This window comes from Erigeron canadensis, chromosome 1, assembly GCF_010389155.1.
Source record: "Erigeron canadensis isolate Cc75 chromosome 1, C_canadensis_v1, whole genome shotgun sequence".
Classification (NCBI taxonomy): Eukaryota; Viridiplantae; Streptophyta; class Magnoliopsida; order Asterales; family Asteraceae; genus Erigeron; species Erigeron canadensis.
This window is the reverse complement of record NC_057761.1, coordinates 24386226-24401742: the sequence shown is the minus strand read 5'-3', so window position 1 is coordinate 24401742 and position 15517 is coordinate 24386226. Positions and strand designations below refer to the sequence as shown.

Here is a 15517-nt window from a genome sequence, read left to right as displayed (position 1 = left end):
GTCAAGTAAAGGATCTCAAGTATAGTTACATTTTAATTCTTAATTATATTTTCATAAATAATATTACATTATGAGTATAACTGGTTTTAAAAACTTCAATAATAGGAAAATTATTGTAGCATGTGCCTTGTGGAATGACTACGTCAAACAATTCCATCAATAATTATCCAAATATATTATTATATTAATATTTATATTAACTTGTAGAAAAAGTCTCATTAACTTACACTTTTTAGCCCTCAATTCTTAATTTATATTTATTTTTAACCATCAACCTGAGAGGATTTTTTAAAAATTTTCTAAAAAAAGTTACAAAAAGTATTTATATTTAATTTTTTTAAGTTACAATTATCACTCAAATCAAAAGTCCTAATTGTTATCAAAGAAAATGAAAACAATCATAATTGTTATTTAATTACCATAAGACATGTGATTGAAAATGAGCCCACATCATGACCACATACATATACTTGAATGTCAAGTAAAAGATCTCAAGTATAGTTATATTTTAATTCTTAATTATATATTCATAATAATATTACATTATGAGTATAACTGGTTTTAAAAACTTCAATAATAAGAAAATTATTGTAGCATGTGCCTTGTGGAATGACTACGTCAAACAATTCCATCAATATGTTTCGGCTAATAATAATGACAGTGGCGAACATGCGATTATTGTACTACAACTTGCACATTCTAATACTTAGAACCGTATATCTTCAAAATTATAAGATTTTATAAATTAAATGTATGAAAATCTAATATTGATAATATCGAAAACCCCGTGTCCAGTGTTGGACACGAGTCTAAAATCTAGTATTTGACTAAATGTAATTTGCCCAAAAAATGAACTAACTGAAACATGAGGAAAGTTCATGTTTTTTTAACTATCATTCACATGTCAAGAATGACCAAACAGAATGATTTCTTCGTGTTAACCTATTCTTATGTTCAGGAGACCCTAGGATAAATTTATAGTCTGTACATATGAACTAAAGATCATCATTAGTGGTTTAGAGTTAGACTAAGGTTGGATCCATGGCCAGTTTGAATCAGATAGATCACAAGGATACTTCCCATCACCATCTTTTGTACCTGTTCCGGCATTTCTCTTCACGAGTAACTCAGCAATTGCTTCTCTCTCGCAAACAGCAGCATAATGCAGTGGTGTTTGGCCTTGGTTGTCCTTCAATTTTGTTATGAGATAAGCGTAAACATCAAATCATGCCAGAGCTTCTGAAGGCTCTTACATTAAAGTTGCACAATAGTTGTATACAATTACCTGCAAGTTTACATCAGCATTCCTGCTCAATAGCAATTCTGCAACACCAATATGGCCACGATCAACAGCCCAATGCAGAGGTGTTCGACCTTCGCTATCTGCAATTATTATTGGGGAATGTGACAAAAAGTAAACAAGAAAATAAAGACATACAAAGTACATGTGGCAATATGGATGAGGCTCCGGCAGGTTGGGTAATGGGTCAAAACAGGTAAAATTGTAGGTACGGGTAACACATGTCAGATTGACCCAAAACAAATTGTGTCCATTTGTTTTTACCTTTATTATTAGTGTGTCAAATATGATTACAATGACTACATTGTTACTATGACGATATAAAACTTAGAATAGAATGAATAAGAATGATTTAGGGCGTTTTATGCATTAGAGGTACACCTTGGGCAGCTGTCAACTCGATTGGCCCATTTCCTTTTAACTTCTTAAGTTGTTTTTTTGAAACCATTTCTATTTCCTTTCAAGTTGTTCTTTTATAACTATTAATTAGAGAAAAACATAGCCTGAATTGATCCAATCACAGTCATATGGGTTGAAATTGCCACTTCTGGTAGCAGTCTGCTTTCATGAATACACAAAGAATTCTCTGATAAGAACACAAGTACAACTTACTTCTAGATTGAACATGTCGCATACGGTCATGATATGTAACAAACTAATAAAAAAAATATTAACCATTTGATTAAAAAATGATATGGGAGCAACCTTTTCCATCCACTGAAACACCAGTCTCAACACATTTAAGCAAGTTCTCCATATCACCTTCTCTTGCAAAGTCATGTATAGCATCCAACTTTCTGTAAAGTAAAGTCGACATCTAAGCCACATATGCTGTATAAACAATATTTCATGCGAGTACTACAAAGTACATTTGAAATGAAGATATGTAGATGGTGGTATAGGAACAATTAAATGTAAACCTAGGGCAACAATTGACATCACCAGATGGGTCACCAAACAGTTATTACAGGAAGGGATAAGAGTCTTCAAGTAGCAATTATTTAAAAGCAGAAAAGATTGAAAGAATATTACAACTCATTTCCAGATTCCTCCTCGTGTATAAAAGAGCTGAAAACAGGTCCCATTGGTCTAGCATCCTTACTTGATGATTCGTTAGAATCCCCGTCTCTTTGCTTCTGTGAATTATTAGTAGTTTAGTACACACATAGGGTAAATGTAACAGATGTTTTGCATGACAATAAAAGAAAAAGATATACAAACAATTTCAGTATGATCATACACAGGTAGAACCATCAGCCCAAGTAGGATATAACTCCGTAATAATCTCCAAATATTTCTGCATCGCTTCTTCTGGAGGCATAGCACCTAGTTTATTCCATGCATTCCTGGCATATGAAAACATTCATAGATAACGCTAGAAACCTTCATGAAATCGATAATGAACGCGAACAGGTTCCCAAGAATATCTAAAAGCATTAACTATGGAAGTTTGTTGTACATGTTATCAATAAAATTAATAGAATTATAGTCCTCTTTCCCTAAAAACAAAAAGAATACCAATCCAATACTACTTTACTCGATACATCATTACATTATTCACACCAAAAGATGTTGTAACAATATTTCGGTTACTATTTACAATTTGGCCCGTCTCAAAGAATCAATCTGCATATCCGTTTTCACATTTAAACAAAACTTTGAAAATAAAAACTTTCCAAGTTTCCTTATCATCTGCAACACAAGTTCTTTTTATGTTGAACTGCGTTTTAGTTTCCTGCTTACAGCATTGCTAAAAGGCACAAGTCTTTTTAAATGAACCCCAAATGCTTACAGCCTACTTTTTAAATGAACCCCAAATGCTTACAGCCTATCTAATGTACCAGATGATATCCTAAGACATAATTATGGTAAGCAACATTAAATAATTCCAACTCAACACACGTATGAGTTGTCACGCTATCAAAACCGGCCCCAAATCACCAATGTATATATATACTATCTATATCTATAATTCTATACTTTGTTGAAAGTAACAGGGGGAATGTCAGAAATACCCTCCATTAAAACAACATACCCTAAATACAATATAACCCCACCCTAAATGAAATCAATACACAACCAGTACCTCAACTTTTAAAATAACTAACTAACCATTATATTAATGACATTTACATCAATTACCTACACTACTCGTCGCCGCCATCCCCGTATTGCACGGGCACCATGCTAGTCTTCTTATAAAAAGAATAGCCCCCATGTTGAAAGTTACACAAGGAAAATGTCTAAAATACTCTTAATGATTATATTACACTACCAGTTCTTTATCTTTTAAAATATCTCCATCAACCCTTTACATCAATTACTTTCGCATCGATTATTTACACCACTTGACGGCGCCTCTACCACCAACAATCACCGTCGCCGCCACAAACACCGCCGCATTAGATGGGTACCGTGCTAATCTATATCTATACTCCCTTGTAAGCAAATCACTCTTTTCTTATCTTTAAACTTTGAGCCTTTAAAATACTTAAATTACCTCACTCTTTAGTTAAATAATTTAAATATTTTCACCTAATATAACTATAATACCCTTAATGAAATTAATTACTTTTACATTACCATATTAAATCAATTACTTTTAAACTAATAAATACATCGCTAAGTCACCAATGCCGGCACCACCTATCGCTGCCGTCGTATTGCGCGGTAACCTTCTCGTAAGTCATAATGTACCTGGTGATATACTAATCAAGATACACAACATTAAATTTTTCCAACTCAGCACCCATATAAGTTGCTAGGTAATCAAAACCGGTCCATCTCCCCAATGTCAAGTCATAAAATATATATATATACACACATATATATATATATTTCTGGAGTACTAATTTCAAACTTATAATTTACCATTTAGCTCTGGAGGTGATTTTAATAGCAGAAGGTTGAGGAACAGTACAAGGACCTTGAGTAGCAATCTTATACAAACCATAAAGCCTCAACTTCACTTCACCGGAAAAAACCTTCACCGCCGCCACAAAAGCCGTAGCAGCACCAAAAGCTTCATCCAATTCCGTACATTCTACACCTTCCCAATCATCATCATCATTGTGTGTGTATGTATGTATATTAGTATATATCTGTTGTGTAACGGTGTTTGCGTATTTTCGCCGCGCACGTAACTCTTTTTATTACTGTATTCTTTTTGGATTGGATAAGAACATTATATCGCAAAGGAGGAGCGCTAGATGCACCTTCATTTGTGCATTAAAAAATTTTAAGTTTCCATATGGAGAGTTCCCACATAAATTTGATAGACTTTTGTTCTGATAGTTTATTGACAAATCAAAACTTTAGATTTTTTTAAATTTTTAATTTTAACTTTTATTGACTTTTATTATATAAATAAATATTTATTTATTATATAAATAAATATTAAAAAATTCTATTCAAGATTCATGATATATGACAATAAAAAGATACAAGTTTCTTTCTTTTTATATATTAGTTTTTTTTTTATTAATGTTAACAATTACAATTGTCTATTAATTATTTATTATACAGTAAATATTAAATTATTAGTCCTGGTTTTTAAGCATACGTGTAATTTGTGAGTAGTAGTATAAAATGTCGTTCAAAAAAAAAATAGTATTTGAGAAGATTCTATACCTAAATTAGGTACATGATAGCCACATATTCTCAATCCCTTTTGCGTGCATATATTGCTCAATCAATTAGTCTTTGGTTCCAAATTTTGCAAATCTACAACAATAAAGAGGGTTCCAAATTATTTTGAACTTTGAAGTCAAATCCACTAAGTCAACGTTTATGCTAGCTTTTATAAGTTAAATGTATGAAGATCTAATACTGATAATATAATAAGTCTTGTGTTCAGTGTTGGACACGGGTCTAAAATCTATATATACTATAAAACAGTTGAACTAATGACTTATTAACCAATCAAATCGTTTAATTTCATCAAAGTGGCTCTCGCTTATATCATCATTTAAATTGACTATAAATTAAAAATCCTAATAATCATTATCCAAATATGATATTATATTAGTATTTATATTAATTTGTAGAAAATGTCTCATTAATTTATATTTTTTTGTTTTCCATCTATATCAATTGTCACTCAGATCACCTAATTGTTATAATAGAATATGAAAAAAGTCCTAATTGTTATCTAATTATCATAGGACAATGATTGAAAATAAACATATTCATGTTATGGGCCGCATCACCATCATACATATTTACTTGAATGTTTAAGTACATGATCACAAGTATGTTTATACTTTAGTTCTTAATTATCTTTTATGGTAATATCACACTATGGGTACAACTTGTTTCAAAAAATTATATAATAGAGAAATTATTGTAGCATGTGCAGTGTGGAAGGACCACGACAAACAATTTCATCAATATGTATCAGCTAATAATGACCACGACAAACAATTTCATCAATATGTATCAGCTAATAATAATAATGAAAGTGACGAACTTGTGGTTATTGTACCACAACTTGCAAAGTATAACACTTAGAACTGTATATCTTCAAAATTATAACTTGTTATAAATTACATGTATGAAGATCTAATATTAATAATATCGTAAATCCCGTGTCCAGTGTCGGACACGGGTCTAATATCTAGTTATACAACTATTTTAATGATTTTAATAAAAAATAAAATAATTTTAGTACCACAAATTTTGACTTATTTACCACACTGTACAACTTTTATAACATATTGTACAAGTCAGTAAAAAACAAATGTGGTAAATTTATCAATTGTAGTATCACTTTCCTAAATAAAAGTCCTTATGACTTTGTTTAACAAAACCTTACCGTAAATAGACACAACTTTATTAAAGTTTTAAATTTAAATTAAAATCAGATGTTAAAATTTGAAAATTAAAGTTAAATTAAAATTTTTAATTTAAATCTAAAAGTTAACATCTTTATGATTTTACTAATAATAAAGTTATTTACAATCTCTATTCCATTAGATTTGCTTTTCTTTGGACATCTACAATACGTGCATGTAACTAGCAACTTCAATAATCATTATATCCAAAATAATTTATATATGGAACTTGTCAATCTAGAATTGTTTTTTTACTTGTAATATAAAACTAGATTTTGACCCGTATCAAATACACGAGATATTTAAGAAATTTTCAATATAAGATAAATGGTTAAATATGTATTTTTAAGTATTAAAAATGTAGGTAAGCTCAAATAAATTAATATAATTCTTAAAAATTGATTACATATATTTATTTCATTTTTTTTAATCTTTTTTGTTGACAATATTTGTTTATATTTTTTGATCTAACATTTTTTCCCTTATTAATACCTAAAGATACTTTAGATCTTACTCAAAATACATTACAACATATAATTGTCCGTACTTGAAATACTGGGGATTGTAGTTATAAACCAACTTTAGTAAAAGCAGTTAATAACAATTTTAATTACTACCTTTTATTTCTTTATTTAAAATAATGTATCAACTTGTCATGCGAAAACCAAAATATATAGATTGAAAAACAATATTTAAAGTTCATGATCGAATTAAAAGATAAACTTTGACATACCAATAAATTGAAATTGATTTAGACTAACGAATTGTTAGTTAATAAAATTAAAATTATATAAGTGTTAGCATTATATGAAAGAAAAGGAGTTTTATATATTTTATGAAAGAATTTTTTTAAAAACAATATGTTGAATTTTTTTTTAATAATTAAATGTTAAAGAATAGAATAAAAAATTTCAAGTTGATTGCTACAAAATGTATAAGTTAAGTATTTAGTGAGATTAAAATGTGTAAACTATCGATAAAAAAACAAAAAAATTATAAATTGTAAAAACTTTAGATAATGATTAATAATTGGATAATTATAAATTATTATTTTTTAATCTTTATTATAAGATTCATTTGGAATAGAAAAGTTTAATATAGATATATATGTAAAGTTGGCTTTTATAGTTTTATCAACAAACATCCATAGTAGCTATCCATATGTATAGGCGTATAGCTGGGCTTCAATGCATAAGTCGTAACAAATTTAGATATATTAATTATGTTAAATTTAAATTTAATATATATAGATTTCCATAAATTTTAAATTGTAATTTTTATATTTATGACATCATCAATTTTAATTTGATAAAGATTGAGCTTTATGATTGGTTAATAAGGTATTAGGTCAGTTATCTTTTAGTATATATAAAGATATAATGTTAATAAAAATTATATCTAAAATAATCTATATATGGAATGGTAAGTTAAAAATTTTCAATAAGAAATATATCTAGCAATGTTTGGAGAGAAAATGATTTGAAAAATTGAGGTTTAACTTTTGTACATATGACATTTGAATTTAGAAAGAAAAAAAAAAAATCTAACCAAGTGTCTTTCAAGATACAATCTCGATATTTATTCCTTACAATTTTTTTAATCTTTTTTTATTTTTTTTAATTTTTTTTTCATGCTTATGAAACCTAACCAAGTGTCTTCTGTTTGAACATGAAAATGTGAAGTTCAATCAAATAAGGGGTTTAACCAAGAAAATCATCAAGGTCTCCTACCAAGTAGTGCAAACCTAATAAATTTAAAACGAATCTAAGGTGTATGATGATTTTCCAGAGAGATGTTTCGATCTCAGGAAGATATGAATGTTATATGTCTTTGTATAATGATTGATTGATGATATATTGTATATAAAATATATTGATGATTTTACGATTGAATGTACTGCTGCGGAGAATGTTGTATTGAATGAGAATGAATTGGTTGTGAATTCATGTTCTGACAACCAAATGATGAAAGATATTTATAGGCCATCAGATTAGGGTTACCTCATACTTTGTGCCTACCAGAAATGGACCTGGCCTATTTAGTACTCAGCCTGAGAATACGAGGTATAGAATGTTATGGAGTGGATCATTTATATTCACCATAATAAATATGGTAACATTTAAAATGTAAATGTTTATCCAAATAGGCGTGGCTTGTATCGTGGGAGTTCATCACACTTGCTTTGTTTAGAGAGCTTTAGATTGCCTTAAAGCTTGTATATATGTAATAACATGATGCTTAAACGGTTGAGCTGAGGCCCGGACATTTAGAATTCTCAAAGCTTTCCTTTGAAACTAATCTCCAAAGCCTTTTCATTCCATCCTAAGGCTCGCCGCCTCTTCCTTCCTCTCTTTCTTAACTTCGTTGGAGGTGCAGTTGGAGCCCACTTGAAGGCTCACCAGTGGGGCCCACTTCCATCCCCAATGTCCTTTGTTCAGCCTCACTGCCTTGAAGGCTCGACATTCTCCCTTCTAACCTTGAAGGTCCGCTTATATATATATATAGAGAGAGAGAGGAAAGTTATTTTTAGTACAAGGGTTTAAAAAAGTACAAAAACTACAAGGTATTTCCTTCTTCTTCTTCATTCTTCCTTCCATCTTCGACCACCACCACCACCATGATCATCTCCGACCACCACCATGATCCTCCGGCGACGGCGACCATCTCCGGCGAGACTTACAGATGTGTAAGTACAACTTTTTTTTAGCATTTTAGGGTTTAAAATTTCTAGGTTTTTTTCTTTCACAAGACAACCACCACCAGCCACCATCAACTGCGACCACCCCAACCACGGCGCCGGCGCCGGCATCAAGGGTTTCGCCTGTACCGTAGCAAACCGTCACTATCTCTTGGATCGCCGCCCATCAAATCCATACGATTCCCATATACGTCCCTTGACGGCTAGCTTAGAACGGATGAGGGCCTCTGGCCCGTACCATATCCACCCGAAAATGAACCCGATTCTCGCTCAAAAGTTAACTTACACATGTGTAAGTTGTACTTACACATGTGTAAGTTGTACTTACACATGTGTAAGTCTCGCCGGAGATGGTCGTCGTCAACGGAGGATCATGGTGGTGGTCGAAGATGATCATGGTGGTGGTGGTGGTGATCGGAGATGGAAGGAACAAGCATGTGTAAGTTAACTTACACATGTACTTTTTGTACTTTTTTAAATGCTTGTACTATAGATAACCCTCCTATATATATATATATATATATATATATATATATATATATATATTTGCCTTATTTGAAGGTTTGCTAGATTTAGGTCCCACTTGTGAAGGTTCGTTCTTTTGAAAGCTTCTCCCTTCTCTCTAAGGTTCAACTGCTCTCTTTCTCTCTCTTTCCTTGGAAGCCTCGGTTTGCCCCACTTCTAAGGCTAAGCTCCGATCCTCTTATATATATATAAGTCAATTATTATTTGTCTAAGCTTCATTCCTTCCTTCCTTTTTGTCTTTCCTTAAGCCTAGACACCAAGGGATTTCCAAGGCTCTCCCTTCCGACTCTCTCTCTTCTTTTCCTTATACTTCTCTACTTGCCTAACTTGAAGCTTCGCTGAAATATTCTTGTTGAAACTTCGATCTGACCTTGTCCAACCTAAGCCTCGATCCAAGCCTTCGGTTACAATATATATACAATTAGGGTTTTATTTGGTGAGATCTCACCATAATCATCATCTTCCAAGATACAATCTCGATATTTATTCCTTACTAGTCCTATCACCCGTACGTGGTAGCTATATAGATTGTATCATAAAGAAATTCGAAGATGCCTCATACATGATTCGTGAGTATGAAATAAATTGTGGTTAAAGTAAATCGATTATCGAAGCTAAATTATAATAAAGAGTAATGATTAATATAATATATGTTTAGATAGACTTTTGAATTTACTTAAAATTTTTAGAAGCACCTCAAAATCGGAACATGTAAACATAGTGGATGATGACAAATAACCTTGTGATTTTTTATCGTAAACTCAAATTTAGAGGGAGCATGCATAGATTGAGGGAGCAGGCATAAACTAAGGGAGTAGGCATAGATTGAGGTGCCTGCTAATGGACCTGTCTATCAACAGGTTTGACCTGAGAAGGTCCTACTTGCTGATATCGAGCATCACCGAACCTGACGCGTCTTTTCATTAGATGCTTATGCTGACCAGCTTTATTGTCAGTATGGGCCAGAGCTAGTTGAGAAGCTGAAGTAGAAGGTTGAGAGACAACTTGTTGAGGTTGCTGACAGACAGGATTAGCTCACTGAGCCATACGGTAGTCATAAGGGACAACAATCTTGCTTCTTTTAAAGGGTTCAACGGCTTTGATAGTAAGCTGCTGAGGAGCAACAGGTTTAAGGCCATCACTACCAATATCTCCTTCAAAATATTCCCAGAAGAGTATTGAACTCTTCCTTCATTTGGCATCATGCCAATAATGAGAATATGAGGAAAGGGGTTGTTGGTGCTTGCTGGGGAGCTTGCACCATTACCCTCAACGGAGGGAGATGGGTCGCTGGAGGATGAAGAAGTTGAACCAGCTTCCATTTAAGTATGATAATCATTAAGACCCCTAATGAAATACTATTTCTTCATCTCCTCAGGAGACATAACTACTGATGGAGGGATGGAAACTTCAGGTTTCACATCATCAGCGAACAAGTCAGAGAGAGTAGCAGCGACTTCGAAGTCGCCGCCAACTTGGGCAGGGACTTGCTCATTTAAGCACTTATGATGAATCCTAGAAGCTTTTGACCACGATGTCACAATCTTCTTTAGGTTAACTACTTCAATTCTGAGATTTTCATTCTCAACTTGAAGTCTCTGTGCCAGCAACTCATGAGATTGGAGTTCAACATGAACATTCCCCAGCTCATTGAGTCTTTCAGATTTATCACTTAACTCTAAGAAGATAGAGAAAGTTTAGATTGAAGTTCACCTCGTATGGATACCACAAACTGAATATCACATGATAAAGACTCAAGAATTTTGGATTTATCCTCATCGATGGCTGCTGAGTGAGCACATACCTTTTTGATGGTGGCATTTACCCACTGACTGGAGAAGACTTGATCTTTTGTCAGTGCATCGCCATCAGCAAAAGCCATCAAACACATAGCATCAACGTACTCCTCACTTTCTGAATCATATGATTTAGCCCAGTCATGCTCTTCTGTGACCAGACCCTTTGCTGGTGTTTTGGCCTCCTCCATTTCAGCCACTTTAGCCTTGAGCCGGTAGTACTTGTTCATGTACTCATCAGCAGGTTTAGAAGTGTTAGGTTTAGGAGCAATAGAAGTTGGAATAACAACTCTGCACTCTTTCTGGTAGTGTCCCTTCCTACCACATCTCCAGCACTCTTCTTGAGATTTGTCAACAAGAGGCTTATAGGGAGCAACCGACTTTCGGTTGTTCCACTTGCTGGAGTACCTCTTTCCAGCGACATGGGAAAAATCCATGAAGTCGATAAACATCTCTTGTTTCTCTTCAACATCAAGATCGTTAACAAGAGATTGAATAGAGAGTGGAAGATTAGAGGGGCGGGCACCAATACTAAGATTAATGGCCTCAGCAGAGACAAGGGCAAAGGGGCCAGTAATAGAGTAAGCAGAAGAAATAGAAGTAGAAGAAGAACCAGCACTACATTGTGCTTCAGCAGCAACTCTTAGGTTCTGAGCAAGAGCTCTTTCTTCAAATTGAAACATACCAAAGAGAGACTCAAGATCAAGACCCCGAAGCTGCTTTGTGGTTCTCAGAATTTGTCTTAATCCTTGCCGTTTGATAGGAAGACTATCAATAAACTTGTGACACACCTCGAAATTATCATGGGTGATGCCAACATTTTTCATATCATTCAGCAACCCTTTGAATCGGGTATATGTGCTGTCAAGACGTTATTTGGAAGAGAGAAAAATTTTCATAAGCACGTTTGAGATCGATCTGTTTGGTAGCAATAGTATCAACAAATCCTTCAATATGCTGCACAATCTATCCCAAACTTGTTTGGAAGTGGGATATTTTATGACGAGTTTCATGATATCAGTGGAAAGAATGGTGATAATCATGTTTTTAAGTCTAGCATCTAGCTTTACTAGCCTCCTCTCGTCATCAGTCCATTGTACCTCTGGTTTGACTATGTCAATCACAATCTCAAGAGCATTAGCAGTTGCTCCTGGTGCTCTTTGTCCCAGAGTGGGTACATATGGACCTATGGTCAGACTGGACATAAGGTAGGGTTTCACACCCACAATGTAAAGTAACATTCTTTCCTTCCAAGATCCAAAGTCATCAGGCTCGAATCTTGGAGGAATTGACACATAACCAAAGTCATGTGTATTCATAAGAGTGGGTATAGCAGTCATACTTTTGTATTAAAGAAAAATATGAGAAGTTTTGTTAAAGAAAAGAAAAGAACAGAATTTTAAGAAAGATACAAGTATGTAAACTGATCTTGTTTCAGTAGTTTATAAACAGTGGCTCTGATACCACTTGACAGTCCATGATTTACACACTTATATTTAATTAATATAGACAAGAAAGTAAAGAGTATAAAGTAAAGAACAAGAACAAGTGTGTAGTTCAAATACAACATAAGCAAGTCTAATCATATGTATCATTGATTAAACAGTGAATACATGGTCGATATTACAACTTGACTTACAAGAAAATAAATGAACATACAATTGTTAAGTCTAGACAAACAAAAAACTTAAACAAATTACAAGAGAGAAAATAAGTGACACACACTTGTCGTGACAAACACAAAGTGTTTTTGGTGCGGCCGTGTTGCTTTATATAAAAGAGGAATTAGGGCAACACAGCCTTACATTGATAGTGATTGATGGTGGTTGTCGAGATCTTATTGGCTCAAAGTACTTGAATCCAGGAGCCTCTGTCTTCTTTACCAAAACGGGTATGAAAGAGAAAACCCTTCCTTTGGTCCCAACTGTACCTTTGTCATACAAGGAAAATTACAGTTGGAAGAACCACCATGTGACTAGTGTCTTTTTTTTATTTGAATTATTCCCGCCTTAACTTTCAGTTTGGAAAGAAACCATATGCTGATGAAGAATTATTGGACTCGCTGATGTTTTGCTGATGACATATGTCAGTGATCAAGTCTGGTCAGCGAATCTTTTACTCAACAGGTGATGAAGTCAATCAGTAAGTCTAGAGTCAAGTCATAACCAAAAAGTCTTGATATATGACACCAAGTAGTCCAACCCATATGACACGCAATTGTTTGCCACATGCCCACAAAACAATTAAAGAATTATATCCAAAACCACATTCCTTGATGCCCTACGTAACAAAAAAACATGAAAGCAACAAATAAACATATACTATAAAGTCAAAGCTTTTTAATTGAGTCTTGATTGTGTAATTGAGTTTGAAGTCTTTGATTCAGGACTAACATTAAACGACATTATAACTTTAGTGAGCTCATCAAGATTTATTTCATTCGAACCTATACTATATTAATAAAAATACAATTAACGTTAGTGCATCAGAATGTAGGACCGTAATGTACATTGTATATAACCAACATAAATTTTGTTGATTGTAAATATGAATATTTTTTCTTAGCTTTAATGCGCCGAAATATAATAAACTATGACCAAAAAGTTATAGTATGGACGAACTTAGCCCGACCTTTATTTTAAACACGAACTTGTAAAATATGTTTATTCATGCAAAATGCATACGTAATAACTCATATCAGCTACGTGGCACCCCATATGATCAGCTGCCATATGCAAGTTTTTTATTGGTCGGACATGCTTATTGTATGATGTAAACATTTTTTACTAATTCGTGCATAAGATAAAGGTCGGACTTAGTTCATGCACATTATAACTTTTTGGACATAGTTGGTTACATTTCGACGCACTAAACTTTTTTTTCTTCCAATCAGTGTAACAGGCTGGATATATAGTTAGTTAGTTACCAATTTTTTTTCTTCTATTAAACCCTTAGAGATTAATGTCCCAAAATTTAAAAAATTATGCACAAATGTACGTATATTACAATTTTTTATTGTATGTGGCAGTGAACGGATTCAACCAGTTTATAACACAGATTGGACCAAAAAAAATAAGTTTCTTACATGAATAAAATTTAAGTTGGTTACACGTATATTAATTGTTAAATTGTTAAATTATACATATTAATTGTTAGCTGATATTCTTCATTTTGTTAGCTCATATCTTTTATTTATTACTAGTGTTTAAACCCGTCTATTATTGGACGTGTAGTTTCAAGATATATAAGTTTTATAATAATTGGGAAACAAAAAGTAAATATCGCAACTTAATGAATACAAAAGCTAAAGAAGAAAACATATGAAAATTAACACCATATAAATATTGATTCCAAGTTTCCCCTTTTTGTTCAACTTTAGTTAAACCAAAAGAGAAACAAAAAGTGTATGACAAATATCACAACTTAATCAATACGAAAGATAAAAAAGAAACATATGAAAATTAACTCCATATAAATATTGATTTTAATTTACCTTTTTTTCCAACTTTATTTAAATAAAAAGAGAAACAAAAAGTGTAGAGTATATATATTGAAAAATACATACCAATTCATCAACAAAGACCATCGTGAACGTTTTGGTTTTATATGGGGTTGTTCCACTCCGAAATAGTCCATACATGCACAACACGGAGTTGTAAATGAGGTTAGATTTTCAAGATAAACTAATGTGGTTTTATTTTTTGTTGTTGAAGAAGAAGAAGCCATTAATGAACCTATAATAGACAACAAACTAAATTAAAAGAGATAATAATAAATATAACATAAGAATTCAATATTAAATAATAATAATAATAATAATAATAATAATAATAATAATAATAATAATAATAATAATTAAATATGAACAAAGTATATAAACAAAGTAGGTTTTTTCTTAGGGTTGAGAATATGAACAAAGTATATAAACAAATTAGGTTTTTTCTTAGGGTTGAGAATATGTGAGAGTTTTTTCTAGGCGGTATATATATAGATAATAATAATAAAGATATGTTTATAAGATTTTTTTTTATTAAAGGTTGGCCATTTTTTATTAAGTAAATATTAAAAAAAATCGAGGATTAATAAGGAGGGAGTAATTGTCTAAATGAGGGGGATTAGGGGTGCAAAGTATACCTCCAACCTTCTCTTTTAGTTATATTATAGATTACCACTGGACTCCCTTTCTTGAGATAAAAAGAATATGCTAATAGTTAATAAAGAATAACAGTCGTAATTCGTAAATATATGTATTTGTGACAAAGCATGCACATGAGACAGCAAAAAATATATAAAGGTGATATATTTATAGTTATCTATGACAAACAATCGATTTTATATTGCTACTTCAATAAAAACATGAACACAA

General features: G+C 32.3%; 1 protein-coding gene across 1 annotated transcript; it reads right to left on the bottom strand.

The window, feature by feature from the left end:
- Window positions 1-855: 855 nt before the first annotated feature.
- LOC122587768 (acyl-CoA-binding domain-containing protein 1-like) lies at window positions 856-10677 on the bottom strand. Its single transcript, XM_043759934.1, has 8 exons — window positions 10501-10677; window positions 10202-10372; window positions 4172-4371; window positions 2541-2646; window positions 2333-2436; window positions 2006-2097; window positions 1286-1383; window positions 856-1189 (listed from the first exon to the last, which is right to left on the bottom strand). Exons 1-8 carry the CDS (start codon window positions 10675-10677, stop codon window positions 1028-1030), a joined length of 1110 nt encoding a protein of 369 aa, XP_043615869.1. The 3' UTR covers window positions 856-1027.
- Window positions 10678-15517: the final 4840 nt, after the last annotated feature.

Excerpts from the sequence above, each read along its gene's own strand:
- LOC122587768 (XM_043759934.1), bottom strand. The coding sequence starts at position 10,677 with ATGGAAGCTGGTTCAACTTCTTCATCCTCCAGCGACCCATCTCCCTCC. Across the intron at positions 10,373-10,500 it reads ATATTTTGAAGGAGATATTG|CAACCTCAACAAGTTGTCTC; the intron begins GTAGTGATGGCC and ends CCTGTCTGTCAG. Across the intron at positions 2,647-4,171 it reads ATCACCTCCAGAGCTAAATG|GAATGCATGGAATAAACTAG; the intron begins GTAAATTATAAG and ends TTCATATGCCAG.